At 38.0% G+C, this 26,129-nt stretch overlaps 2 protein-coding genes across 4 annotated transcripts; both read left to right on the plus strand.

The window, feature by feature from the left end:
* The first annotated feature begins 15,151 nt into the window (after nucleotides 1-15,151).
* On the plus strand, nucleotides 15,152-15,538 carry pth1b (parathyroid hormone 1b). Its single transcript, XM_074666522.1, has 2 exons — nucleotides 15,152-15,237; nucleotides 15,373-15,538. Exons 1-2 carry the CDS (start codon nucleotides 15,152-15,154, stop codon nucleotides 15,536-15,538), a joined length of 252 nt encoding a protein of 83 aa, XP_074522623.1.
* A 1,937-nt stretch (nucleotides 15,539-17,475) lies between these two features.
* On the plus strand, nucleotides 17,476-24,273 carry btbd10b (BTB (POZ) domain containing 10b). 3 transcript variants are annotated; one of them, XM_074667227.1, is made up of 9 exons: nucleotides 17,476-17,589; nucleotides 17,996-18,147; nucleotides 19,646-19,842; nucleotides 20,231-20,546; nucleotides 20,705-20,807; nucleotides 21,483-21,603; nucleotides 21,807-22,004; nucleotides 22,088-22,198; nucleotides 22,807-24,272. In XM_074667227.1, exons 2-9 carry the CDS (start codon nucleotides 18,047-18,049, stop codon nucleotides 23,136-23,138), a joined length of 1,479 nt encoding a protein of 492 aa, XP_074523328.1. In that variant the 5' UTR covers nucleotides 17,476-17,589; nucleotides 17,996-18,046; the 3' UTR covers nucleotides 23,139-24,272. The 3 variants fall into 3 exon arrangements, with proteins under 3 accessions (XP_074523328.1, XP_074523330.1, XP_074523329.1); XM_074667229.1 differs by having other exon boundaries at nucleotides 19,649-19,842; nucleotides 22,807-24,271; XM_074667228.1 differs by having other exon boundaries at nucleotides 17,489-17,602; nucleotides 22,807-24,273.
* The last annotated feature ends 1,856 nt before the right edge of the window (nucleotides 24,274-26,129 follow it).

The raw sequence follows: 26,129 nt of genomic DNA on the forward strand, positions 1-26,129 counted from the left end.
TCCCTTTATTCAGTCACAAGGAGGACAATGAACAAGCATGTGTTACATAGTGACAAAGGTTTCTACTTGTTTTGTACAATGTTACATTTTTGTAGGCAGTCTGAGTGAACTTGGACGTCACCATAACAAACTTTTTTTTTCCAAACTAAAGCATGTGGCCTTGTCTAGCTTTGTGCGTTAATAATTAATCAGGGATGAAACAAGATGTTTCTAGATGGGAAACAAGACACAAACTAAATGTAGCTCAGTGTTTAGAGCCTTGAGAATAATTCAGATGTTGTTTTCTTGAGTGAAACTTAATCATGTCATCCCAAATCATTTTCAGAGACCACATTTCTGAATGGTCTGCTGCTCACAGGGCCTGGGTTAGCGTCTCTGAAATAGGCTCATGTTTATCCTTCTAAGACCTTGAGAAGGTTATCCATCCATGCATCTCATCTCGTCTACTATCCTCACTCCCTCTGCTCGGCCAAAGCAGCCGCTGCAGAGCTTGGAGATAACTCCAAAATAAATGAGACATGAATTCTTCCCTCTCCTCCCTGGTTGCATTTTACATTTAGAGTTGAATGCACAATTTGTATTGTGTCCTGTTTTATTTGACTATTTCCAGAGCTTTGTGTGTTCTATCTCTTATCACTGATCCTAAATTGCTCCCTCTCCCACCTCCAGTTGTAGTCTTACATTTTTATTCAGACTGTAATTAATTGCTTGACTCTTGCTTTAATTGGCTTGTGTTTCATGCTTTGCAGGCTATTTTGTCTTCTCATTACTTTGTGAAAGAGCTTGACTTTGCAAAGTAAGTGTAACTTGGACTCACCTTTTAAAAGGGGCTACAGGAAGAGCGTTTTGTACTTTTTAAATGAGGGAGCTGTTGAGAGATGGAAAACCTCAGTATCACCTTTTTTTAAGTGAAGGACCATTAGGCAAGGCCAGATTGTTTCTACAGCACCTTTCAACAACACCGCAGTCCCAATGCTATTAAGTATAGACACGCAAGGCAACATAAAAAGTCAGGAGAACAGCACAGATTGTCAAAGAACACAAGGGAATAAAATTACAATCCATGAACTAAATAGTAGTCCCATGTTCAACTCAGAAAGTCAGTGACGAAGTGAGATGTGTAAGGCTGATTTGAGTGAATGTCTAATTGCATCATTTTTTCATACTCAGAAGCAATTTAGCTGACAGTCAAATTGGTTCACATCCCCCCACATTCAAATGCACTTAAAGAAGACATCAATATAACTAAGCTGTGGGACCTGTTTACCAGCCAGATTTTCTGTCATTTCAGCAAGCACAGCAGTGTTTCAGCCTGCTGAGAGGGGAATTCCTCAGTCATTTGCAAACGAGGCACTTTGTCACCTAAGACACTACACCAATAACCAATAATGGTATCTCTCATGTAGAAAGGGCTCTTAGAAAAAGTCTCTAAAGTCTAAGAAACACATAAGGGTCTCTACAGGCTGCGCAGCTTGTCTTGGATGACAATCGAGATTATCAGAAGTTACAGAGCAAGGCTGCGTGTTCATAACACCTGTTGTCAGAAAAAAAAATGATAATGTGTCCCCAATGAACATATCAAATATATGTTTCACACCTCAGCAGACCAGTTCTATAAGGCAGGGGCCTAACTTGATACAAAACGGCACTATTCTTTCATCATCCATATGATCCCCCAAAGAGGTCTGAGATCAATCTCTGTTATGGAAAATCCACTTTTCTGTAGCCTCTGATTTTACCTTAATGGTGCTGATCCTGGACTGATAGGTGACTTTACACCAACATAATTTATATGAGGTACATTTTACTGAATGTGTGTTTTCCTCATGTCTCATACTCTTACTTATTTGTGTCTTGTAACATCTGAGTTTTCCTATTCTGTGTTTCAAATCTATTTACTTGTTTATGATTTTCAAAAGCAAAATTTATATTGAAAAGCCAACCACAATATAAGCTGCTCTTAACACCAGCTGACGTCACATCTTTACATGTAACTGGCAAAGTAGTAAAATGGGCATTTTATTAAAGGGACAATGTATCCGTTTGCGCAAGGATGTGAGGATATGGCTCTGGTCAAGGTGTGTTTGTTTGAAAAATGAATGGAGAATAGATCTTTTCAACACTACTTATTTGTGTTCAAGACAACTTTTTAGCAGATAAAATGCAATAGTCAAATCATCAAACTGCTTCTACTTACTACTTCTACCTTTTTTTGCATCTACTTGTTCTTTTTTTCAAATATTTCATAATTTCAGCTTTGTTTCACTACTTTGAACAATTTTATTTCACATTTCTTGAGTTTAAGCCTTCAAGCTTCAGCATGGAGTGGAACAGTTTTGAAGCCAAAATACCGCAGTCACAGGCGCAGCCATTGGCAGCAATTGCAGCCAGAGTCTGCGCATTAGAGACGATGAGGGATTCTGGGAGAATCTGAGTGGAGCTGGGTGACAAAAATATATATTTTTTTTTTCTTCTGAGAGTCTAATCACTTCTTGACTCTACCTCCCAACATATTTTACAATTCCAGAAAAAAAATACACAAGAACGGCAGCTGTCAATCATCGTTAAACGTTACTTAAAGCCTCGTTTTTAACCTCGTATAACTAATGAAAACAAAACTTTTCAGAAAAAAAGAGGACTTGAATATAAGAGAGCCAAATGATATCTTCAAATCAACACAACAATCGGACGTGAGAAACATTTCTACAAGGAGTATCAATTTTTTAAAGTTTGACCACAGCCCATCTGGAATGACTGGAAACCCTGATTTTTTAACCTATACTGCAGCCAGCCACCAAGGCGAGCATTTTTTGTGGGGACCTGACTTCAAACCAAGCAAGCAGACGTCCAATTTTTTTTTTACAATCTATGATTTCAACACATTTACTGCAAGGAAATTCAAGCTTTCTAGTACTGTCTGATTTTACAAGTGTCATCAGTACTCTCACGGATGCCAACACTATTCTATACCTCGACAGCCTTTGCTGCTTCTCTCTCTTGGCTGTTCATGTATGCACATGAAAGAAAAGTAGGTGTGCTCTCTTCAACTTAGGCTTTGGCATGCCACATAGGCACATGGAAAGGCAGGGAGCTTCCAAAGCAGGGCTATTCTGTCAAATTTAAGTTATTTCAAATAATTATTCCCTTGTTGAGAGTGGTCCCAACCATTCGTGGAAGACAAAATACAACTTTTAACTCTTTGAAACTACAGTAGATTCCAATAATGTTGGATTCTAATCAAGTAAAACTATATACCCTCCTTAAAATGTATGGGTACAGAGTTGAATTATAGTAAGTCTCATAACAAGTTAGAGGAGATAAAATAGAAAACAGTATCAATCTACATACCAAAAGAAATATATAATACATCTTTAGCATGTTACTAAAGATGCAGTGGGTAAATGTTGTTTAGAGGCTGAATATTTCTTATCCATGTTTCATAAATGGAGGGGGTTAACAAAGTTGTGCTAGAAAGGAATTCTATTGCTCAACTTTGCCTTTCTAGAAACAGTGAAGCGTAGACATGCACAAGTCTACAATAACACACTGGAGTTTATTGCCTCAGTAAACACTTGTGGCTCCAAGGAGTTGGGAGTATATATCCAATATGCTTCTCCCTTCAATAACAGTTATATGATATTGCCATCCCTTAGGGTAAGGAGTGACATTCAGTCCCTGGGAGTCTATGTGAGGCAACAGAGCCATGATTTCTTTTCTTGTAGAGTCTCATAATCTGTAATCTGCATTATTGTCACTCAAAGATGCTTTCTGGCTAGCTGCTCTCTTTTTCAGGTAATGTTTTTTAGTTTATGTTACATGTAAAGCAACACTGATGCTCCAGTATACAGATGACATGTGAAGAAACGACTCAAAAATCCAAATTTGGATTTTTTTTTCTGTTCACCCTCTATATCATATATTTTATTCATAAAGCTGAGGATGGATTCGTTCTCAAAAATCTCTCCATATTTTAAACTCAGTGCCACAACTTCAAGGCCAGTGTTTTCTTTTTTTTTCAGGTTTCTCATGCAACCTTGTAGTAATTGTTAAATGAAATGCCTTGAAAGCAGCATAAGGTCTGACACTCATTTAATGGTATTTTAGTGTTTTATGCTGGATTGATCCTTCAGATTATTTGAACAAATTGGAGCTTTCCAAAGCTTGTAGGTCTAAGTGACAAAGTGAGTGATTTATGCTGCCCATCAAACTTTTGCCTCCTTCTTTTGTGCCTCAGACACCATCAAGCTGAAGTGAATACTTCTACCCGTCTGCTGCATGTGTGATCCTGACCTAAACCTTGGCAGCACTGGATACATTATGTAGCTCAAGTGTCTTCGAGGCATAAAGTGTGGAAACTGAAATCAAGATGAGGACAACTCAACTGTGCGTTTCTTTTTAAAAGACAGCGCAGTACAGTGAAAGGAAGTGTGAGACTTACATTATGACTCTTGAGAGGATGAAATAAAAACATCTCGACATTTCGTCACAATAGCTCCAAAATCTGTAGAGAGACTACTGAAAACAAAAACACCATCTATCCAAACAGATTGTATTTAAAACTTCACATTTGAATATGCAGATGAATCTCCTCTTCTCTTTCTTCTTCTCCCTGCATTGTATTGTCCTTTTTAGTATTCACAGACTGATAATTTTCTCTCACAGAAGCAACAGAAGGTCCCCAAAGACACTCTTGGTCCAACATGCCTTTGACTGGCCTGCACACCATTTCACCACACTAACCTTTCTCTATAATACATATTCATTGTTCACAAAGAAATTTCCTTTACAACTGAAAAGGAATGTGTCATTACTTTAGATTAGTACACTTTTTTTCTAACTGCAAAAAGCCCGACCTGCTTTTCTTTTGTAGAAGTTGTGCATAAAATATGTCTGGTATGCCTCGCAAACTATTTGTGGGGAGGTTTGTTTATCTAAGCTGTAAACGCAATGAGAGTATCAAAAGTGTGCACTTTAAAATTCATTAACGTTCAAATGATCCAAAGCTCAAGGCTTCAAATGATGAATCACACACTGCTGCCTCTGCTCTCCATTTTGTTCAGTACACAGAGGAAAACACCAAACAAACACTGCAAAACAGCTATTCCAAATTTAAGCTTCCAATCAAATATTTTCTCGCGGTCAGAAATTAAATGATCTTAATTTAAATATGTGAACAGGACTGCTGTAAGCTTTATTATTGGTGTTAGACTGAGCAGAGGTGCTAGTGCCTGTGAGCACATCATGGTTTAATAGGTTTTTTAAAAAAGTATGAGGATGGTTTACAGAGCATGAGAGGATAGAAAATCAATCACACTCTAAATTGGTCACAAATAATTATTTCATGAAACAGTAATTTCAAATGAATTTCATTTCAGGCTCAGACCACACTCCAGTCTTTGTAAATATATTTCAGAGAAAATCAATAAGTGTTGCAGAACTGCAGCAGTTGGTGTCCTGAGGGTTTTAATTCAAAAACAAGTTTGTTCTGCTTGTGTTGTTGTTTTGTGTCTTTAACAATTAGACCACCACACTGTAATGTTGATGAGTCTTAATTATACTTTGGGATTTTTCTTTTTCTATTGAGCAGGTTGTTTGAGACACCTGTCGATGGGGGCTGGGTAAGCTTGGCTCATTTAATGAGAAACTGTCCAGAGAACCAGCTCAGACACAAGGATTCAACTCTCGCAGACAAGCCAGCCTCATCATGTAAAAAAGGTGACAAACTACAGCAGGTAACACCTTTATGTACATTAAACTTTTTGCAACAGTACCACTGATATGATTCCATCTTTTTTGGTCTTTTCAGCGTCATCACTTATTTCAGGATTTTTGTGTCAGATCCAAGGTTATTTCTTTTTCCATGAATTTCCTCTTTACGTTTGCAGTCAACTCTGTTGATGTTGTTTTTGAGCCAGGTTCAGGGCCATCACACCTATATAACCATAGCTTAACTCCATCCATGTGTTTGAACAGAACAAAGAAATAAAATATGTTTATAAAGTGACTGCCACAACATAATAACAGTTCTCTGCTATTTTGAAAAAGCTGTGCCCCAAACTGTTTAAACAGGACTGCTGAGAACACAGAGGTTGAGATTTTCAGTCACAAAAACAAAAAGAAATTACTAGTTTTATCTTTTATCTTTGTAGCCTTGTTGATAGATTTTTGTTTTCATTGACTTAACAACAAGAGTTACTGAAAACAACATACTTCTCGTTTCCACCAGTATACTTGCTGTACACGGTTATCAATATGTGATCTTTTCTCTGCAAATGTAGATAGCCTGGAAGCTGCTGCATCCGCACAGAAATTATTTTAATTTCCAACTTAGAAAACTGTTAACACGTCTGTGATGACACTGTCATGGTCAGTCAACCTGTTGTGGATGACATCCATCATTTTACATCAGGAGGAAAGACATTTTTTGCAGACCTAAGGGGTGATCTGCAGGTTACACCAAGAGATGGTCTGACCTCACCTGTGGAGAATTGATCAATAAACAGCATCCATTCATTCTTACAACTGCTTGTGAAATGTATGTGCTTTTATAGGTGCTTTCAGCTTGCAAACGCCTTATGTATGTTCAGTCAGTCAGTTCAGTAAACATAATGAATGAGAGCTCGGACACAAATCACTCACTGACTGACTGGGAGGGAGAGGGGCTGAAAAGACAGTAAGAAGAATTGTTTTTCCAGTCACCAATTTGGGAATACAGAGGTTGTGTGTCAGTGTGTCTCAAAGTATGAGTAAGTGTATGCTGTATTTGCTTACATTTCAAAAGCAGGCAACAGTACTGTGAGGGGGGAGGGAACAGAGAGCATTGTCAGCAAGGCAGCAGGATCAAAAACCAGGTATCAGTCCAAAAAGGCAAAATAGTCCAGCAGGGCAAAGGCAGAAGGCAGGCAGAGGATCAAAACCGGGAGACTAAAACAGTAGTAATGCTGAAAAGTCTTACCTGGAAGCTGAGAACAATCTGGCAAAGAACTGGTGAACAGTGGAGGCATACATGCAGGCCAGATTGCAGATGAGTTGCAGTTGGGTGCTCAGGTGCACTGAGTTGCCTGATTAGGTGGGCGTGTCCCACAGGCAGAGCAGCAGAGGAAAGGTGAGTGGAAAAATACCGCACCCAAGGAGCAGAACTGTGACAGGGCGACAAAGGACAGAGTTTGAAACCAAGAATGTTCCAGCATTACCTCCGATGTGATTTTTACATCTTGGTTTGAGTATTGGTTAAATCTAGCATATTGTGAGAATTGGGCGTGTTTTACATATTAATTACTTTTGAACAGAACCAGGTTTCCTCATGTCAAGACTCTATGTTAGATATATTGCTGCTATAGCATTCAATTTTACTGTCCTCCCAAGGAAAAAGAGCATAAGCATATCAGTTATTTACCTCTTAAGAGACTGGTCAAGTTTTTTTAGAAGCCCTGAAGTGTATGGTCTCACACTTGACGGTCTCTCAGCCTTAATTTTAAATTTCTTTTAAAAAAAAAAGAGGTAAGTGTCGTGCTTCCTGAGCTGAGCTGGAAGAGTATTTCAGGTACTATAGTGGTATTGTTCATGGTAGAGATAACTGAGCCAACAAGTTCAGAGAGAGGAGTTGTAAGAATGAATGGATGCTGTTTATTTCCTGTTTTCTAACAAAAAATAAAAGTTGAGCTCCCTTGACAATGACTGCTCACCAACCTTTTGGGTGAAGTTCAGGTGAGGTGAAAAGCCAAGGTATACCACCTGCTTAACACTGACAAAAAAAGCAAGTTACTTTGTAGTAAGTACTGTATGCTTAGTAAGCTTAAATATAGAGATTAAATAATAGTTAATAACGGACCTTTATTCACTAAGTGGAAGTGGAATAACTCCAAAACAATACTGTTGCTCTGCAGATGAACAACTGTTTGCTGACAGATTCACCCAATCAACTTAAATGCAGGTAATAAGTCAGTGTTAAGGTGGGAGAAATTTGGAAAAGATCTTGTGAATTGCATCAATTTTCCATTCATGCTTTTCACTTTGCCATCCCATCCTCTGGCAACTATTCCAGACCATGATCAGCTAAGTATCTTTAGATTTGCCATGTAAAACAAAAGTATTATAGGCTACAACATACCCAAAAATGAATATCCTGGAAAACCAGGGTAGTTGACTCAGTATTTGTTTCATCCCTGCATATGACGCATTGACTCACTGTGTAGTCAGCTGCCTCCTCCTCACAGAGTTTCTTCAACAGACCGGTAAGTGAGGTCTACAGGCTGCATCTCACAGGGTGGAGGTAAGTGGGTTAGTGAGCTGACTCTGGTATTTTGCTCACATTGCAGTGGCTCAGTATGTGTCAGTATACATTATCAATATACAGGTAGCAGTCAGGTGGCACAGATCCAAACACAAAGCATGAAAAGCCTCTATGAATAAATGGCAGCTGTCAGACCAACTTTGTGATGTTGTGTACATCAAGAGGAAACTACTTTCTTTATGAAATAGCAGGCAGTTTACAATAGCAGGGCTGTCAATAATGTTTGAAACTTCCTCATACATAAAATTTATGAGAAAAACTGTAATAGGATTTAGACAAAGTGATTCAATAAGATGCATTGTATTTCTGTTCCTGCTGTAAAAAGTATATTTTATTGGTACTGCATGTTTTCAAAGCCTTTTTAACATGACAGGGCACCCAATCAGAATTGAAGGACTAGGAAGATCATGTATTGTGACATATTCTCAGGCATGTTGACAGAACAAAAATAATCAACCTAGGTTTTATTTTAAGGGCTGTCACAGATTTTTTAAAATGGTGATTATTTGCACAATTGTCCATAGTTAACTTGCGCTTAAGTGCTTTCCATTCCTTTTTTTAAAATAATAATTTCAATCTTGGTGAGTGATGTATCAGGTGGATTAAGGCTATGTATGGCAACCCACAAGCTCTGCTATGCATCAATGGCACCCTTACTGAGGAATTTATATAGGGATTATATAGGTTATATAGGGGTTGCTGGCAGAGATGTCCACTGTCCCCGGTTTTATTTAACAAAGCAACTACTGGACCACCCAGAAAAAGGCCTGATCTTCTGGGTACAAAAATGTGACATAGGAGAAGAATTCTATTTCCCTACCTCCATGACTTTATTACCATTGATCAAGAATATAAACATACACTATCTGGTAACACAAACCTATGTAATTTACAACACTCTTCGGGCTTGACAAGATCTGAAAAAGTTCTTGGAAACATTTGACAAAATCTCTGGGTTGGCCCTTTATCCTCAAATCCAGACCTGCCACCACTAATTGGGAAGTTCCTGCAAACAAATGGAAGGAGAATGGTACAGTACCATGATTCAGTTCTTCAAATCTAAACCCCTAAAAACTTCTCACAGCCTTCGTTCTTCATTCTCAGCATCACACATGGGACTTGAGTGTTAACTGGGTGTGTAGATCTGCTGAAGCCCAGCAGGAGGTGTTATTCGCTTGATCTAAAAATGGATGCCAGTGCTACAGTATTGTTTTCTTCACTCTGTTTTCTTTCTTGTTGTTTTTTACCCTCACTATATGGCCTCCCACCTGTTATCATGCCATGCTGAGTTTAATGGACTTTTTTAGTTTCTCTTGCAAAGATTTAACATATAATGTAGCCTGAAGCTTGGGTAGCTCTTCACACAAGAACCTATATTATGTTAGTGGTTAGTCAAGCAGCGGGATAGCATGGCAGTTTTTATCTTTGCTCCATCTAATCACTTAACATCACTCATGTGAATTGTGTGTGCATCCCCAATGATTGCCAGTGTGCAAAACTCTCTTGGAACTTGCAATAATTGATGTTACTGAATGATTATGCTCTTTTTGATCCTTCCTGGTTGGAGGTCGGTATAAATCTATACCAAAACAGAAGAAGCAGAATTTCTTTTCCAGTCGTGCTTCTCCTGAACACCCTTCTTGCGTTGATCTCTGTCAAAGATCTTAAATACAGCTTTGTCCTTACAACCATAAATGATACTGACGTGGCTCTGGTCTTCCAGGGTTTAAGTGAATTGTAGATCCAAAAAAATGCAAAATTATAAATCAAAAAGAGAGTATCTAAAAAAATCTGGCCCTTTTGGTTTCACCCTTTTAACAATGTAAGATATCCAGAATATTAGATAAGCCCTTAGTTTCTTCAAATGAGGTTTATTAATCAGTTCAACAGAGTTTAGGTCCTTCATCCTCTGATGATAAACGTTTTTTGCTCTCATGTGTCATAATAAAAACAGCTTAGCTAATTAAATATATACAATACATTGCCCATACCATACCATACCATATCATACCATACCATACTATACCATACCATACCATACCACACCATACCATACCATACCAAACCGTACCATACCATACGATACCGCACCATACCATACCATACCATACCATACCATACCATACCATTTGCTGTTTGGTCTGACAAACACTCATTTAAGTGTCAAAAGTAGGCGCGTACTAACATCTTTAAAATAATTTATAAAGTAAGAATAAAACGACTGTCTCAGAAGAATGTGTACATGGTTTTATTATGATCTAAGTTTCCAGTCTTCTGCTCGCTGTCTCCACAGTCCAAACTAAAGACAGAGTCTAACACATGTACCAAAACTTAAGTTATTCCTCAAAATCTCACTTACTTTTTTTCTTTTTCTCTTCTTCTCATTTTCAGCAGCATATACTTGTACTTTCTCAGAGAATTTCTGACACAAGTGAAACAGTCAAACCACTGTCTTTATACAAAAATATTGATTTGGATGGGTGGGGTCAGTGGAGTTGTTAGAAGGGTTGTCCTTATTCAAAGTTGTAATTAAAGGCTCAACTATTTACCACTGTAGGTATTTGTGCACAGTGACAGAGAATGGCACATAAATAGACTTAAACTCACAATTCAAAGAATGAGAGTGATGCCACAATAATTAAACGTGACCACACGTCAGCATTTCTAGATTTAATAAGAGTAGACAGTTGACCTGTTTCTTAAGTCTAGACCATCCTTCTATTTTTCTGCCCAAGGCTTTATTGTTGTTATTCTGTCAGACTTTAGCCTCCTGCTTTCATTATTCTATCAGCCCTCGCTGTTCTGCTTCAACTCTTTTTTAATATCTTTTCAAAGTGTGGAGCATAAAGTTTTGTTCCAGACATATTGATCTACTAAGTTGTTATAGTGATAACAGGGTTGCGCAAATGAAGCCTTGGATCACAGCGACCTCTGGTGGAGAAAATTAGAAATTGTGACATGTTGTTGAGTGAACTGAGGAGCACAGAACTTTTGAAGAAAAAAAACTATCATCTGGTAAAAAAAAAAAAAAAAAAGATAAATTAAAAAAATGTACAGAGAATAACCACATCATTCGAGTCTCTTTACATCTACTGTAAAAAAAATGATAACAACAATAATTTGGTATCATCATATGAACACTTTTTCTTTCTATTTTCTCAGATTACCACATTCACCACTTAAAGGGACTGTGAGGACTTAAGAAGTGATCTTGAAAAAGTCTCACTTCTAGATAATACCTGATTGAAATCCACACTGTACAATGAGATTATCAACACCTTAATGGGTTATTTTGAAAATTCCTGATTGGATTGAGCAGGACCGGGTTTATTTACGTCTAAATCTGCACCGAATCTGCATAACACACACACACACACACACACACACACACACACACACACACACACACACACACACACACACACACACACACACACACACACACACACACACACACACACTATTAATCCCTTTGGAAAGTTATTTTTAAAAAATCTTCACAGCACTCAGAAGATGTCAAAGGCTGTTTTCTGAATTCAAACATTTATAGAGTAGTGTGACTTATTTTCTCACAACAATGCCATTCTCATGATGGTATTGCCAAAAAGGGAACAAGTTTGTTGCAGCAGAAACCAATGCATCATTTTCTATACCATGAATGTTTCTTAAAAAAGTTTGCTGCAACAGTGTTCCTCAGGATAAGTTTCTAGTTGGAGTTTCTTGCACCTTGGAAACAGCGGATGTGGTTAAGATCAGGAGAGGGCAGCAAAGTACAACCAAACTTTAATAATGTTAAATCCTAACTTTTCTTCTTTAAAATTTAGACTTGATCTTTAACTTCTGACCTGGCAGACATCACTTGAGGAATTGGATGATAATAAAATTTGGTAAATGAGGCATTCTGTGGAGCAAATCTGAGATCAATATATACAAACAGTTGAAAAAAGGCAGCTAATCGATATAGTACTCAAGCTTTCAGAGATCTTTAAAGGTGAGATTGATGGTAATGCATCAATATGAAAATAACTGTCTGGCCCTGTCACTGTTAAGTTTCTTTGTTTGTGGACTCAATGGTCACAGTGCAACTGTAAAGAGATACTAACTATTGACTTGACACCAGCACCTGTGCCAGTTAGTCACAGGGACATTGCAATACATGATGTGATAGATTGATGATGTGACTGTGGGCATCCAGATAAATGACACCAAGCAACAGGCGCATCCCTGTAGCTGGTAACATGGAGGAAAAAAAACATTTGGTTTGGCAAAAAAAGTGTTGACTAGCTCCAAGATAACTTGGATGTGAAAACATCTGAATGATTTATTGCTGCTCTGGATTCCGTCTCCTTCATAAGCAATGACTTGCTTTTCAAAGTGCACGATTTAGATATGTATTCCATGTGTTTGTTTGGTTTCTTAGGCAAAGAAAGTATGATGTCGCCAGTCTAAATATATCCTGTTTCGTTACATGATATCTTTGAGAGAGGTGACCTCATTTCATTACAAATAAGTAACTCCATTTATAGACTGCTGGGAAAGCGTGCCTCTAATGTCCAGCAGTTTGAACATACAAAACCAAAGCCGGATATATAAATCAGTTTCTTTTCAGATAAAGAAATAAATGCGCATGATCCACAAAAAAAAAAAAAAAAAAAATCACCAATTATTTGGATGTGAATCTGACTTTAATGCACATTTAGAATAAATTGTATTAACCTTTGCGGAACAGAATAAAAGTAAATGTGTGGTAATAAAAAAGAAAAAAAGAAAAAAAAAGAAAAAAGAAAAGAAAAAAGTGTGGTGGGTATTATTCTGAAAATTAAAAAAAGAGGCACTAACAAGACCATAATATGTCTTGAGGCAGCCTATTTACAGCTCAAACACTTATATATAGTTCAAAGGGATGAGTCATTTTTATGTGCGTTACTTTCTTTGTGACATGGGGGTGACCCGAGTTAATGATGTGCGTGCAATTCTTCCCATCAATCCCTGTCAAGTTGTCTTGCACACCAGCTACATACCATAGCTGAGATGGTTCACATTGTGAGCGGATGAGGTAATGAGGGCGACTCAGATGAGTACACTACACATGTACCAAAAATCTAGCCTAGTTGAAACCTCAGGTGTTGCTGAGTGCTGTTTACATGCATGATGGATGGAGCTGATAAAGACACAGGTCAGCATACAGCCTTACATGTACTCTTGCCTCTTCTCACAGAGGGGGCACCAGCCTGAGGCAGGTGTACTCATCTGTTGAAACAACATCAGACCCTTTTATGGATTTGAAGACCATGGGAAAATATTTTTTCTTTTAACTTTAGAATAGTTATTGGTTTTTATGCTTAAGTATTCACTTTTGTTATTTAATAAAGCCACCCCAATAGGTCGTATGACAGAAATGTACAAAAAATGGGGGACCTCTACATAAAATTTGATTTTCATAGCTGAAAAATAAAAATAAAAAACACACTTCAAAATTTATGATACATAATATTATGGGGTAAACCTAAGTGACAGTAAGACATAGGTCCTTCTGTGGAACCTATTTCTTCAGTCACAGCATAGCCATGCCTTTTTCCACATTTAGAAAATGTCTCTCAGGGTTACCTAATGCACCTTGTGACACCCTGACAAGGTTATATGCCACCCTCAAAACACACAACTGCACTTCTGCACACTTAAAAGTTAACTGTGTGTTGGTCAAAGTATGGGTTTTTCTTGACGATATCAATAAGCCAAGGGGGATGGGAATGGCTGCCCATATTTAAAGCTTATGCACAGTCAAAAGGTAGGCATTGTCCAGTGGAATCCTCCCAGAAGATAAAACATGTAGATTAAAATCAAGCTTTAATAATAGCTTTAAAAATAAAGTAGGTTTGTTTTCTAAGTGAATGATTAGTTCTTCTCCATATCAAAATTAAATCCAGAGGCCAGAGGGCCACAGCTGATGCAAGACACAATCACCGGCAGGTGGGATTTGACACTTTTATATAACTTGTGTTGAATGTAAAGAAAATGCCACATGATGATATGTAGGAATTGTGTCAAATATCGGGTGAGAATATAAAAGCCCTGCTCTTAATATGACAGTATATCTTTCTGAGGTCCCCTCCACTCGAGAATAACTATCAGTCAGCTCTGGGCTTGTCTCTTCGCTTCATTCCCTTCAAGCTGGCCAAGTTGCACCTCTTCACGACCTTTAGATGCTTGCATGAGGTGAACCATAAAATAAATTGCATTGCTAATAAATTAAACTTGACAGTCACTGCCATTTTAGAAAGTATATGTTTCACTGCAGTCCATTTGCATGAGACACGTATAATAAGAGATGTCAGACTAATAAAGACTTTTCTTTCACATATGATGCTTATATGCATTATAATAAATAATTGATAAATGTCTTATTATTCAGAACCACGTGTGAAAAGTTCACAAACAGTTTGATGAGCAGGACACGTTGCAGAGGTGTTGACAGAAGAGTTAGCGGTGAGTGGTGGTGGAGGTGGTGTCATGCAGATGCCTGGGCCCATCGATGCATTGGAAAAGTGACATCAGCATCAACAGTGAAAACGGCTCATTGATGACCAGGGGAGGGCTTCGCCATATATAAAGGAGAGGACCTTCCTCACACCAAAGACTGATAAACAAGTTTGACTTCTTCACCACACTGTCACAGTACCTCCTAAAACAATTCTCCTTTACTTTTTCCTTGGATTTAAGGACACAATAATCTGGTAAGAAAGGCATGGTCATGGGTTAGAATTCATATTGTTCACTGGAATATAATTTTAAAAATTCTGATGAAAGTTTGACCAAAATTTCAATCACTGTTGTTGACACATTTCCTAGGTAACAAACATGTCTTCAGTGAGGCACTTGGAAACACTTGTTCTGATACTGTTGCTTTTCCTTGCTAACTTATACACTGAAGCTAAACCAATCAGGTAAATCATTTTGTTGTTATGTATCTTGAAATTATAAAATTTCATATAATATATATATTATCATTATAATTGTTTTAAAAGATACACTGAAGTTAAAGATCTGCCTTGAGTAAACAATGTTTTATAATTTGACAGAAAAAGAACCATCAGCGAGGTTCAGCTCATGCACAATGTTCGGGAGCACAAACAAGTCGGAGACAGACAGGACTGGCTGCAGGAAAAGTTGAAGGACATCATAGTTGCCAGCGTCAAACCACAACAAGGACATTCAGAAAATATCAAGAGGCTTTTTCCAAAATAGTTGTTTTGGATAAGAAAAAAGAAGTTTAACACTCGAATTTGCCTGTCTTTTTTCTTTTTTTTCTTTTTTTTAACAAGAACAAAGGTGTTAATTTTAGTTAATGCCTTTTGTTTCCTTCATTTTTTATAGTTGATTTATTTATTTCTGTTTTTATAATTTTGTTTCTAACATTCTAATTTTTTTATTTATTTCTTGAGTACTGGTTTAATACTGAAATTGTTATTTAGATCATTTTTTTTATTTATTTATTCTTTATTTATTTGTTACAGTACTGGGCAACACAACATGGAATAATAAACATATACAATAGAAATAATAGATATCTTCTACCACTGTATGAAGGCAGACCTAAATACAAAAGGTCTGAAAAACAAAGATAATCACTTCTACTTTGTTCTGACAACACAAATCAACACCTCTTCCCTTCAAATTGAGTTTTTTTACTTATTATATTGATGAGATAATAAGGACCAATGGCCTTGTCTTATATTGTAAGTTTTATTTTCTTAAGTATTCTTTTAAATAATAATTTGTAAAGTCATTTTTGTATTGTGGTTTTTGTTTGGCATGATCTACTTCACTGGGGCCTGGGTCAGACTGTCTTTTCCTCTAGTCCTGATTATTCTGCAAAACCTGTTCAAAATAATCTCTCTTTAACCCATTTGTCTCTCAGTGCTGATCTTAAAAAAAAAACGTTCCTCAGTAGTAAAGTGAAAGGTGATTGTCTTTTTATTGTCACAGGTTATAACCTGTGACAATAAAAATTTTGTATGCTTGTTTTTGCTCATAAACAGCTGATACATAAAAACTTGTCTGCCATTATTTGACCACAAAATTTGTTTCTTTTCATGGTTTCTTGCAGTACAATAAAATAACTCTATTATTATATGAAAAGTTTAGTATTCTTCTTAACAAAATTGCATCTTTCTCTGTTTTGCTGTTTTGTTCTTGCTGTCTTGTTGTTTTGCTGTAGTCTCACTGCAACAACATGGTAAAGAGTCCTGCAATTATAAACACAACATTTTCTTGAGCTTTGACAAGTTCATCTTTGGTATTCAAAAGATGGAGGTTTTTGTTGGGTGCTCTCAGGATCAGAGCTTAACGGTGTCAATTTTTGAATGACTTTAGACTTTATTCTTATTGAGATCTGGTCAGTTTTTTTTTTTTTTGTTGTTGTTGTTTTTATGAAGGTTACTGTTTTGAGATTGTCGCTGCTATGACTTTAACACAAAACAGTATAGACAGGCCTTCTAAGAAAACATGAAAGCTAACCCACCAAAGTGAAGAGATCACAAATATTCTTCTGCCTTTACTTTGGCTTATTTATTTTTTTTCACACAGGGAAACTTGTAGTGACTGGAGATTGGGTATACTATACTTATTAGAGGGTCTTACAAAGACAAAAATGATTGAATGGTTGTCAGTTGGCTATTTAAAATGCCTTTGTGCAGAGCTCATACTACGTCTCAATGCCAAACAATATCTGAATTACAGTGAGGGTAATTCTGATTTGATAATTTTCTAAGTGCTTTAAACGAGGAAAAAAACATTATGAATGTAATTTTCCTCTTGTCAATGTGCCTTTATTAGTTGTTATTTAGTTTCATTTTTGACTTGTAAAAAAGGGTCATAGAAATTTCAGTGACGCTACATTTGTTTTTCTCCCTTCTTTTATTGATTAACCAGTGTGAGTTAAAAACAAGGGCCAGTTTACATGGTTAATATAGATAGATAGATAGATAGATAGATAGATAGATAGATAGATAGATAGATAGATAGATAGATAGATAGATAGATAGATAGATAGATAGATAGATAGATAGATAGATAGATAGATAGATAGATAGATAGATAGATAGATAGACAAATTCAAAATGTTTGACAAGCAATTGTTGGACGCGGCAACGATCTACAAGCTACGTATTGCGTCAGTGCGTCAACAATCAACGGTCGTTACGTCGTACGTCAGCTCGGTGAGTGTTTTGAAAGGAGATGGCTGGTTAGCCTGTGAGCGATTGGGATTACACTACGGCGGAAACGTTGCTAACTGGGTAGCTATTTCATGTATGATACTATATTTGCCTAGAGTATGACAGCATTTATGTGTGTAGTGCCAGCAAGACTTTAGCCCCCCACACAGTCAACTCGAAATATGAGGTTAATAGTGTTGGATCCTCGTTAGCGGTGTCGGCTAACGGTAGCTAGCTTGGTAGGCTAATACATAAAACCAGCTAGCTGAATCGTGGGCTGACTCAGTGTAGCTGCAACGTTGACGAGAATTTGTTCAAAGATGTGATATGCTCGTAAAGCTAAAATGTGGGGAACAACCGCGTTATGTTGGAGCGGATAGCTCACGAAAAATAGCTGGGGTAGAATTTTGTTAGCCTACAATACCGAGCCCATGGTTTGCCACAGGCTGCCCAGGGGATTGGACTGACTTGTTGATTTCGCCATTAGCCAGATTATGAACGGTGAAAGATCCAGACCGGACTCCCCCCTGTTCGGGTGATGGCAGAACGTCTGCAGTCATATGACAGTAACTCCAGTGACACCGAAAACTGGGATCGAAGAGCAACAAGCCGACCTCGCAAACTCTGCAAACATTCGAGGTGAGCCTCTGAAAAATCTCCCACACATGCTGAGCTCACACCGCTAATCAAGTGTCATTCAGTTATACATCTGGCATATGATTGCTTTACGAAACTCTGAAATTTATGGCAGTCTTTATAGCTTTGTTTTAGCTCAAACAAACAGTATCATTTTATCATATATCCGATAATTTATGCCTATATCACATCATTCTTTAATATGCTTGAATGAGGAAATAGATAGCATTGGTGAAACTTGGCTGTTATGGAGATCAAAATCAGAATTTATTGTTATGGATCTGTTGATAGTAAGGCAGTCAATCAAACAGCTTATGCCAAGTTAACAGACATTTTTATACATCTTGTCAAATATGGAGAAGTAGTCGATAAAAATCTGACATTATTTACATTTGTTAATATGGAGGAGGTCTTTTGCGAGGTAGTTTTTGTAGTTGTTGACAGAGAAAACCCCCCCCCCCACAAAAAACCCTGCCCAAATGTGAGCAAGTTTGAAACTTGCTCGCATTTGGTCGGTTTTTCATTCATAGTCAGGCTTTCAATAACACCAGATTTTTTACCCACAGTTATCGTGGTTAAAACATCAATATTCAAAGAAGGGATTTTTTTTTTTAACTAAATCATTATGGCTTCTAAGTTTCTAAGTATGACAGAATGTTAAAACTAATTTCAGACTGTCAAGCTTGCTTCAGGTTAAGAAAACTGCTGCTATCTGATAATGTGAGTGTGGTTCTTGGAATTGGTTCTTTTTTCCATCCCTGTGAATTTCCTTCCATGTTTTTATATAGTGACAGAAAAGATGGTAGAACAGAGAAGGCAGAGATAGTTGAGACTCTGTTCAGCTTCAGGCCAAGGAAGTAAAGTCTGTGATGACAGACTGTGGTGCATGGGTGGGTTTGTACTTATAACACCTTACCCTGTAGCCACCATCTCTTCTCTTTTCTCTATTAATGAGGTAAATCAAGTCAGACCTTATGAAATAAATAATGAATGAGCTGCTCAGTTTACCGCTCCCCTGTTTTTTGTTTATTTAACTTGGCCTGGCATTTTTATTTTTATTTTCTTATTAAACTATTCTTAGATTTTTTTTGATTATATCACTCTAGAAGTACGTCAGTGCTCAGGCATCTCCATTTTTGGTTTTATGTCAGATTAGACATCAAAGAAGACCGCAACAAGACTTGGCTGCACTCTTAAGTATGTGTGTCATCATTTCATAACAGACAGAATGCAGTAGGTCTGGTTAGAGTTTTTAAATGTTCACATAAACCCATTGTTAAGTCTAAGGGTGCTCTGTCTCATGCTCCTTTTGAATGGTTTTATTTTCATGTTTCATTTTTTGTTACACAATTTGTTTGCTCAACTTTTGTTATGCACTTAAGTCCCCCCAGCAGGAATCAGGGAGCCTGTGTGTCTGACACAGAAACCTTGAAACCATGACAAAAAATCCTGTGGTCCTGAGAAAGGAGGATGACTGTTAAGTCTGCTTTTGCTTTAAAAGCAGCAGTCAGGCCCGAGCATCTCGAGTGGAGGCAGAAGAGAGGAAGATGAGCCTGCATGGTGCCAGTGGAGGCTGCGACCGTTCACGTGACCGCCGCCGCTCCAGTGATCGCTCCAGGGACTCCTCACATGAGAGAGAAGGCCAGCTTACCCCCTGTATTCGCAACGTCACCTCACCCACCCGCCAGCACAACAGTGGTGAGTGTGCACGGAAAGAATAGAAGGCTTATATGGAAGTTGTGTTAGAGGTCCACAGCTCTTGGCAGCAGCCACAGAGAACAGCTGACTGCATTTAGGAATGTTTAGCTCAGGCATGCTTTATGTCTGTATTATTTTTTTCTGTGAAAAGATAAAATTAGCCCCTGTGGAAGTATTTGTCCTAACCTGAATTTTTGTTTTTAAGATTTGCCATTTTCATTGTGTTTTTGTTTTTGATCATTATTTCTAGCAGAAGACCATTACCTGAATAGATGCCTTAGATTGCACCTCATTGTGTCCCAGCCCTAATAACAAAGCTTATCTTAAAGTCTATAAACAAGCTTTCACTGGTTGATGATGTCGGGTTTTTCTTTCCATTTTTGTGAAGACCGTGAACGAGATGGTGGCTCATCATCTAGGCCCAGTAGTCCACGGCCTCAGAGAGTCTCTCCCAGCGGCTCCAGCAGCAGTGGTGTGGTGAGCAGTCGCAACAGCAGCCTGTCCAGCACTGAAGGTACCTTCAAGAGTCTGGGAGTCGGAGAAATGGTTTTCGTCTACGAGAATCCAAAGGAGGGAGGAGCTGGTGCCACTGTAGGAAACCGAAACATTAGGACCTCAGAAAGAGTCACTTTGATTGTTGACAACACACGCTTTGTTGTAGATCCTTCCATCTTCACTGCACAACCCAATACCATGTTGGGCAGGTACAGTATATTTTTAGCAAAACTGTTGCTCTGTTCCCATTCGTTTAAGCTTCAGTGGTTGATACTTATATTAGTTTAAGTAAAATGTACATGCATGAGTATGAAAGTGTTCTTTAATGTCAAGTTTCCAAAGCTTAACTTAAGCTTCTTCTTTTCAGAATGTTTGGATCTGGAAGGGAGCATAACTTCACACGGCCCAACGAGAAGGGGGAATACGAGGTGGCCGAGGGCATTAGTTCAACAGTTTTCCGTGCAATTCTGGTCAGTCTTCTATCTTCTTTAGCTTCTGTATCTTTATCAACAAATATGGACCAAAATAGACATGACTCACACACTACACTCCAAAAGCACCATGGACGACTCAAAAATGGTTAAATCCAAAGCACCCTTCTGAATTATCATTTACAAAAACTGACCTCAGTGAAAGTTTGATTTGCAGAGCAGCTCTTGTTCATTAACATCCAGAAAGTTAACTAGTTACATCCAACCGGTGATTGTTGATAGAGATTACAGGACCACAGTGGGACTCAAAAGGAGACCAATTATTCAAAAAGTGATGATTACTTACTTATAAGCTTATAACAGCAATTTCAACAGCAACCACACTGCAGAGAGATCTCAGATTGAGACCTGCTGTCCTTTTTTTATTTATTTTAACTTCAGTGTCACACATGCGTACATCCATTTCCTGGCTGACTGTGTGTTACCGTTGGCCTACTTACAGCCCATTTTGTAAAAGTTTAACAGATTAAGAGATGAATCAGTTCTTCAACCTGTAAAGTTTAACCTGTTGAACTGCAAAGTCAGACACTATGACTCGCTCTTATTGTGAAGTCTGAGACAGTTTTAAAAATATTGATACTGATTTTTATTTAAATATATAAATATTATAAGTTAATGGAATAGGACAGTAATATGATATTCTTCTAATTGAAGGATTACTATAAATCTGGGATAATCCGCTGTCCTGATGGAATCTCTATCCCTGAGCTGCGGGAGGCGTGTGACTATCTATGCATCTCCTTTGACTACAGCACCATTAAATGCAGAGACCTCAGTGAGTATTTCCTCTGGACACAGAACTGTATGTGTTTCATGTTTCTGGACATATTAGACCTGACAAAAAACATTGTTGGCAGCAAAGAAAGTCCTTTTTGTTCCTCTGTCAGTAGAAATTATTTGGATTAATGGCCTCTCAGCGAGCAGTTCTTAGAGCCATTGTGAAGTGACTCCTTGATAATAAGTTTCCTTTGTGATCAGGTGCCCTGATGCATGAGCTGTCCAATGATGGAGCTCGGCGACAGTTTGAGTTTTACCTGGAGGAAATGGTTCTACCTTTGATGGTGGCCAGCGCCCAGAGCGGAGAGAGGGAATGCCACATTGTTGTCCTCACTGATGATGATGTGGTCGACTGGGATGAAGAATATCCTCCACAAATGGGAGAGGAGTACTCACAGAGTAAGTAAAGAACCATAAAGAATGAAGACACATAGGTCGGGTATCTTCAACAGTTTGATTAATCTAAATTCTGCTTTTCACAGTCATCTACAGCACAAAACTGTACAGATTTTTCAAGTATATTGAGAACAGAGATGTCGCCAAATCAGTCTTAAAGGAGAGAGGGCTAAAGAAAATAAGACTGGGCATTGAAGGTAAGTTCAGCACTCTAAAAATTAATTGTAGTGAAGTTTTTCTTCAGTGGAGCAAAGTTTCAGACAAGAAAATGTCTTTTCAGATAGAAAGTAGGTTGATGGTTTCATGACAAGGTTTTATCAAAGTGCTTTTCCTTTTTTTAAGCTCATTTTTAGAACTAATCTGTTCCCTCATTGTCCGAGCAGAGACTGACATGAAGCAGGGAATGAAACCCAGGGCCTTTCCTCAAGGACTGTAACCACTGTACAGGCCTTTGTCGTAATTTGATCTCTGAGTCAAACAGGGAGCCTGTTTTTTTTGTTTGTTTGTTTGCTTTGTTTTATCTTTTAATCAAAGCAGAAAACCAACTAGCAGAGAGAATTCTGTTTTTAATGAAAAACATTTCTAGTGTAAGGCAAGATGTTTAGAAACCTCTTGGTTTATTCAGTGTCTGGTTTTAGCTTCTAATAGATCGGTGCTGAATTTTACTAACAGGAGCAGACACAATTTTCGAAGATCATAAGTTACATTAACATCATCAGTCTGGAAAAATAGAATTTGAAATTGAGAAAATGAAGACTTATTTAACAACACCCCAGCTTATGATAATATCCACTTCTTTCTGCAGGCTATCCAACATACAAAGAGAAAGTCAAAAAAAGACCAGGAGGTCGCCCAGAGGTCATCTATAACTATGTCCAGAGGCCCTTCATCCGCATGTCCTGGGAGAAGGAGGAGGGCAAAAGCCGGCACGTGGACTTTCAGTGTGTAAAGTCAAAGTCCATCACTAACCTGGCTGCTGCAGCAGCAGATATCCCCCAGGATCAGCTGGTGGTAATGCACCCTGGCCCCCAGGTGGATGAACTGGACATTCTACCCAATCACCCTCCCAGTGGGATTCACTACAGCAACAACTACAGCAACGAGCCTGACCCTGATGCACCTTCACCTGCTGTCTGAGGACACACCTGTCCTCTCTCAATGCCTCTGCCCCTCTCCTCCTCCTCTAGTCCTCCTCCCAGCATGCTGCAGCATGGAGCGCCAGGGGCACCATAACCATATTGCCTTGACACCTCCTTTGCAGCCTTAGAGCCTCAAGAACCTGGGTGACTGTGGAGAAAGAATCATGAAGGACATGAGACTGGTTAAAGAAAGAGTTCACTGTTATTTTCATTTTGTTCTTTACTTGACCAAAGGAATTTATTTTTCTGTTTGGGGGGTGGGTGGGTGAGGGGGTCAGTTAAACACTTATTATTAACAATATTATTTACAATGTTATGTACTTTAATTTGATGGGTTTGGCTGAGCACTTTTGTGGTGTCACTGTTTTCTCACAGTTTTTATTTCAAAGATAAATGATTTTAATTCTCTTCAGTGGCCTAACTACTAAATGTGCTTTGGGGAAAGAACACAAGACTTGTTACAAAGAAAATGTGACTCTCTGGTCATGGAGGAAATCAGCTATCACCACTTAGTGTCATGATCTCCAGTTGAACTCCTCAGATGTCTTTGAATCTTGTAATTGGATATGTATCCATGGGCTGGATCTGATATGTGATGTTATGCTCCTCCTACAGCCAAGATATTAAGCAGAGCACAGGCTGTTGTGGTCCGAATCTTTTTGTGCAAAGCTTGAAATTGTTGTTAAAAAATAAAAATGAAAATCATCAAATAAAGACATCAAAACAATATTTTCCTGTATTTGATCATCAATCTTAAATTAAACAATGAATCTTAAATAACAAAATGAACTGTCTAGAAAGACACATTTATCTTTTTTTTCTTCTGGGACGTAAAAATCAGACTATTTCTAAATAAAGGTTGAATGTGTATTAATCCAGTCTTGACAGAGATATTAAATTCTTTGTCCAAGACTTCATGAAACTGAACCAGTAGCCCCTTATTGTGATGAATGAGCCACCTCAGATTTTTGACTTGTAGCTGCTGATATTGATTTTCTTTCTCATCAGGAGCACTTACAGCAGACAGCAAAGAGGGTAAAGTGACAACTAATGGATTAACTGTCCACAGGTAGAACAAACCACACCACTGTAGATGCTGTGACCTGCAGAGCCCACCAGACAGACATACACACGAGCCACTGAAATCACTATACATGGGTTGTAGTGTTATAGTCATTGAACAGATGTTTGCATTAGAAATGCAGCTGAATGGTCAGTACATCTGCATGAAATGATTCCCTGCAACTTCTGAAATAAATTCACTTAAGTTGCTGAATCCGTGAAAAGATCATGTCTTGGTCATTGTCATTTACAAGCCATTCTGGGGGAAAATATATATTTTTTAAAAATGCTAGGTAAAGCCAATATTGATAAACGAAAAACAATTTCTTCAGTTTTAGACACAGTTGACTTCAAATGACTTTATTTCTGCACACAAGTAAAGCTGGATGAGTTGCACTCTGAAGTCAAACCAAGAACTCTGTCCATGTACCAATGGGTAAGGTTAAAAATAAATTCTACCTAACTGTAATTTAAGATCTGGTCTGCTGATAAAGAGAGACAGAGGGTCTTTTCCCTCTGTCATAATCAACTAACAATAGAGTCATCAGCTGCATGAGGACTACAGAGGTTAGACAATGATCTGAACACCATGCAGCCAGAGCTACCAAGACTTTTAGTGGCACAACACATGAGACTGGTGTTCAATCAAATTTATTCTCCACTTTCTTATTTATGTTAGAATTGATTTGAGACATTTCCTCATTCTGTTTAAATAATTGCATGTACGGACATGTGGTCCTTCCAGCATTTTCTCCATCTGTTTATTTCTGTTAGTCAGGCTTTGAACACTGTCCACAGATATCAGCCAGACAAAATGTACATAGCTGAGTGTCTTAACAGAGAGATTTTGAGATCGGCCTGTAAAAGTCACCTGTTTTTTTTTCTGTTGTTGTTTTTTTTTTTTTTTTTTACCTTATCAGTTAGTAATAAACACAGGATTACTCCTCATGGCAGCCTTAGTCTGCTGATCTTTGTTTCCTTGCAAATGACTGACCCCTAAATAATTTAAATCTTCATTAATGGGTCTTTGGCCACTTGTGAGCTGTGCAAGAAGTTGTTCACGTATGAGATCGAGCTAATTGGCATTTGTTCTGAGTCTGTTTGTGACCACCTGATATATCAGCGCTGTGTCCCTTTTCACCATTTCCTCAAAATCCAGATTGTCTGGACTCCATACTGCCAAATACTCCTTTATGGAATCAGCTACTTAAAAAAAAATCAATCTTTATATAAAACAGTTGCATATAAAACTTTGATGAAAGCAGTTATATGCTGCACTTTAATGGACCTACATGGAACTGACTGGTTATTATTGAGAGCTACAGTGGCAACAGATGTGGTCGTTGTAGTTTTGCTGCTTGTATATAGTTGAAGAAGATGTAAATAAATACCCAACACCTTTTTTAGTATTTAAATAGGAGTGGAACAATTAGTAAAGTTTGTCTGTCAGATACATAAAACTTTGCAATGCAGCATCAGCAATTTATAATATTTTTCAACAGATTTCTGGAGTATTACCATTTTTTACCACACGGTGGCAGCAGAGTGCAACAAACACACCCCTTGATTGACTCATGATAGATTCTGACAAGTGGGTAAGAGCCCATCATTCGTACTGTACATGAGGTGTAATGTACAGAGACTATGTGAGTAGAGATACTATAGTTAATTCTTAATGGCGGGTGAATCATTGGCGGTTTTATTTTAGGTGTACACTCCATGATAAACAGAGATACAGTATTATTAAAATAAAGAAAACATCAAAGGCACAGCTAAAGATGCCCAGAATCTCACCTTCCCAGGGGCTTTTGCTTAGCCCTTCAGTTGCAGAGTTAATCTCAAAAACTCCTCCTGCCTGGGCAAACTTTGATATACCCTGGGAAGCTAACAAAGCCCTCTGAACTAGCTTCAGAGGACTAGAACTAAC

Source organism: Halichoeres trimaculatus, unplaced genomic scaffold, assembly GCF_033239565.1.
Source record: "Halichoeres trimaculatus isolate MK-OKI-2021-1 unplaced genomic scaffold, fHalTri1.1 fHalTri1_scaffold_3, whole genome shotgun sequence".
NCBI lineage: Eukaryota > Metazoa > Chordata > Actinopteri > Labriformes > Labridae > Halichoeres > Halichoeres trimaculatus.